The 671-nt window shown below is 55.7% G+C and overlaps 1 protein-coding gene across 1 annotated transcript; it reads right to left on the bottom strand.

Moving 5' to 3' along the window:
* On the bottom strand, window positions 1-274 carry LOC101650167 (calmodulin-binding transcription activator 1-like; the record flags this gene model as incomplete). Its single annotated transcript, XM_045298209.1, has 1 exon — window positions 1-274. A coding segment is annotated over exon 1 (234 nt), but the record flags the coding sequence as incomplete, so codon positions are not given.
* Between the last annotated feature and the right edge of the window lie 397 nt (window positions 275-671).

Raw genomic sequence — 671 nt, 5'->3', positions numbered from 1 at the left:
CTCATTAGTGTTCCAGCGGTGCCTCTCTTTTGGTAAACTTGAACATTTCGGCAGACATTCCAGCAGCTTTTTCGGTAAAAAGATTTTTACATGACTACTATTGCTGTTCCCATGATCATCTTCTATAGGTGGCACGGTGTTGAGAACACAGTAGGTGCTAGTTCCGCAGAATACACTTTGGGAAACGCTCTTCCGGCTTGTTTTCGGCAGCCATTTCCCCTCCGCGCGCCCCATCCTCCTCCTCCTCGCGACCGGGACCCCGAGCGCGCGCCTCGTACCGCCGCCGCCGCCGGCCCAGCCACCCCGCCGCCGCCGCGCACCCGCCCTGGCCCCGCCCATGTTCAGTTTTATTGCCCGCTTCCCGCCCCACTCCTCAGTGCTTTAGATAAACAGGCTCTGTTCTTAGAGCTATTGAGTTTGCCAGACTTGATTTCAGCTGTGCTGACTTGCCCAAAGTGTCGATTGTCCCTTGACTGACTCCTCTGGGTGCTGGGGTGTCCATCAAAGACCTGTTACCTCAGGGAACCATCTGCATAAGCCATGTTTTTGCTGCTTTGTCTTCCTAAATGACTTCTGAGACTCCTGGGACGGCCTTCCTCTTCACCTCCGTCCTGGCCCTACCACTCGCACCCTGTCTGCCTCAGCCTTTGTCCACGGCGCTGGTTCGAAGT

This window comes from Echinops telfairi, unplaced genomic scaffold, assembly GCF_000313985.2.
Source record: "Echinops telfairi isolate 266 unplaced genomic scaffold, ASM31398v2 ScPeMD7_7424;HRSCAF=8462, whole genome shotgun sequence".
Classification (NCBI taxonomy): domain Eukaryota; kingdom Metazoa; phylum Chordata; class Mammalia; order Afrosoricida; family Tenrecidae; genus Echinops; species Echinops telfairi.
The sequence above is the reverse complement of the archived record's forward strand: the minus strand, read 5'-3'. Positions and strand labels throughout refer to the sequence as shown.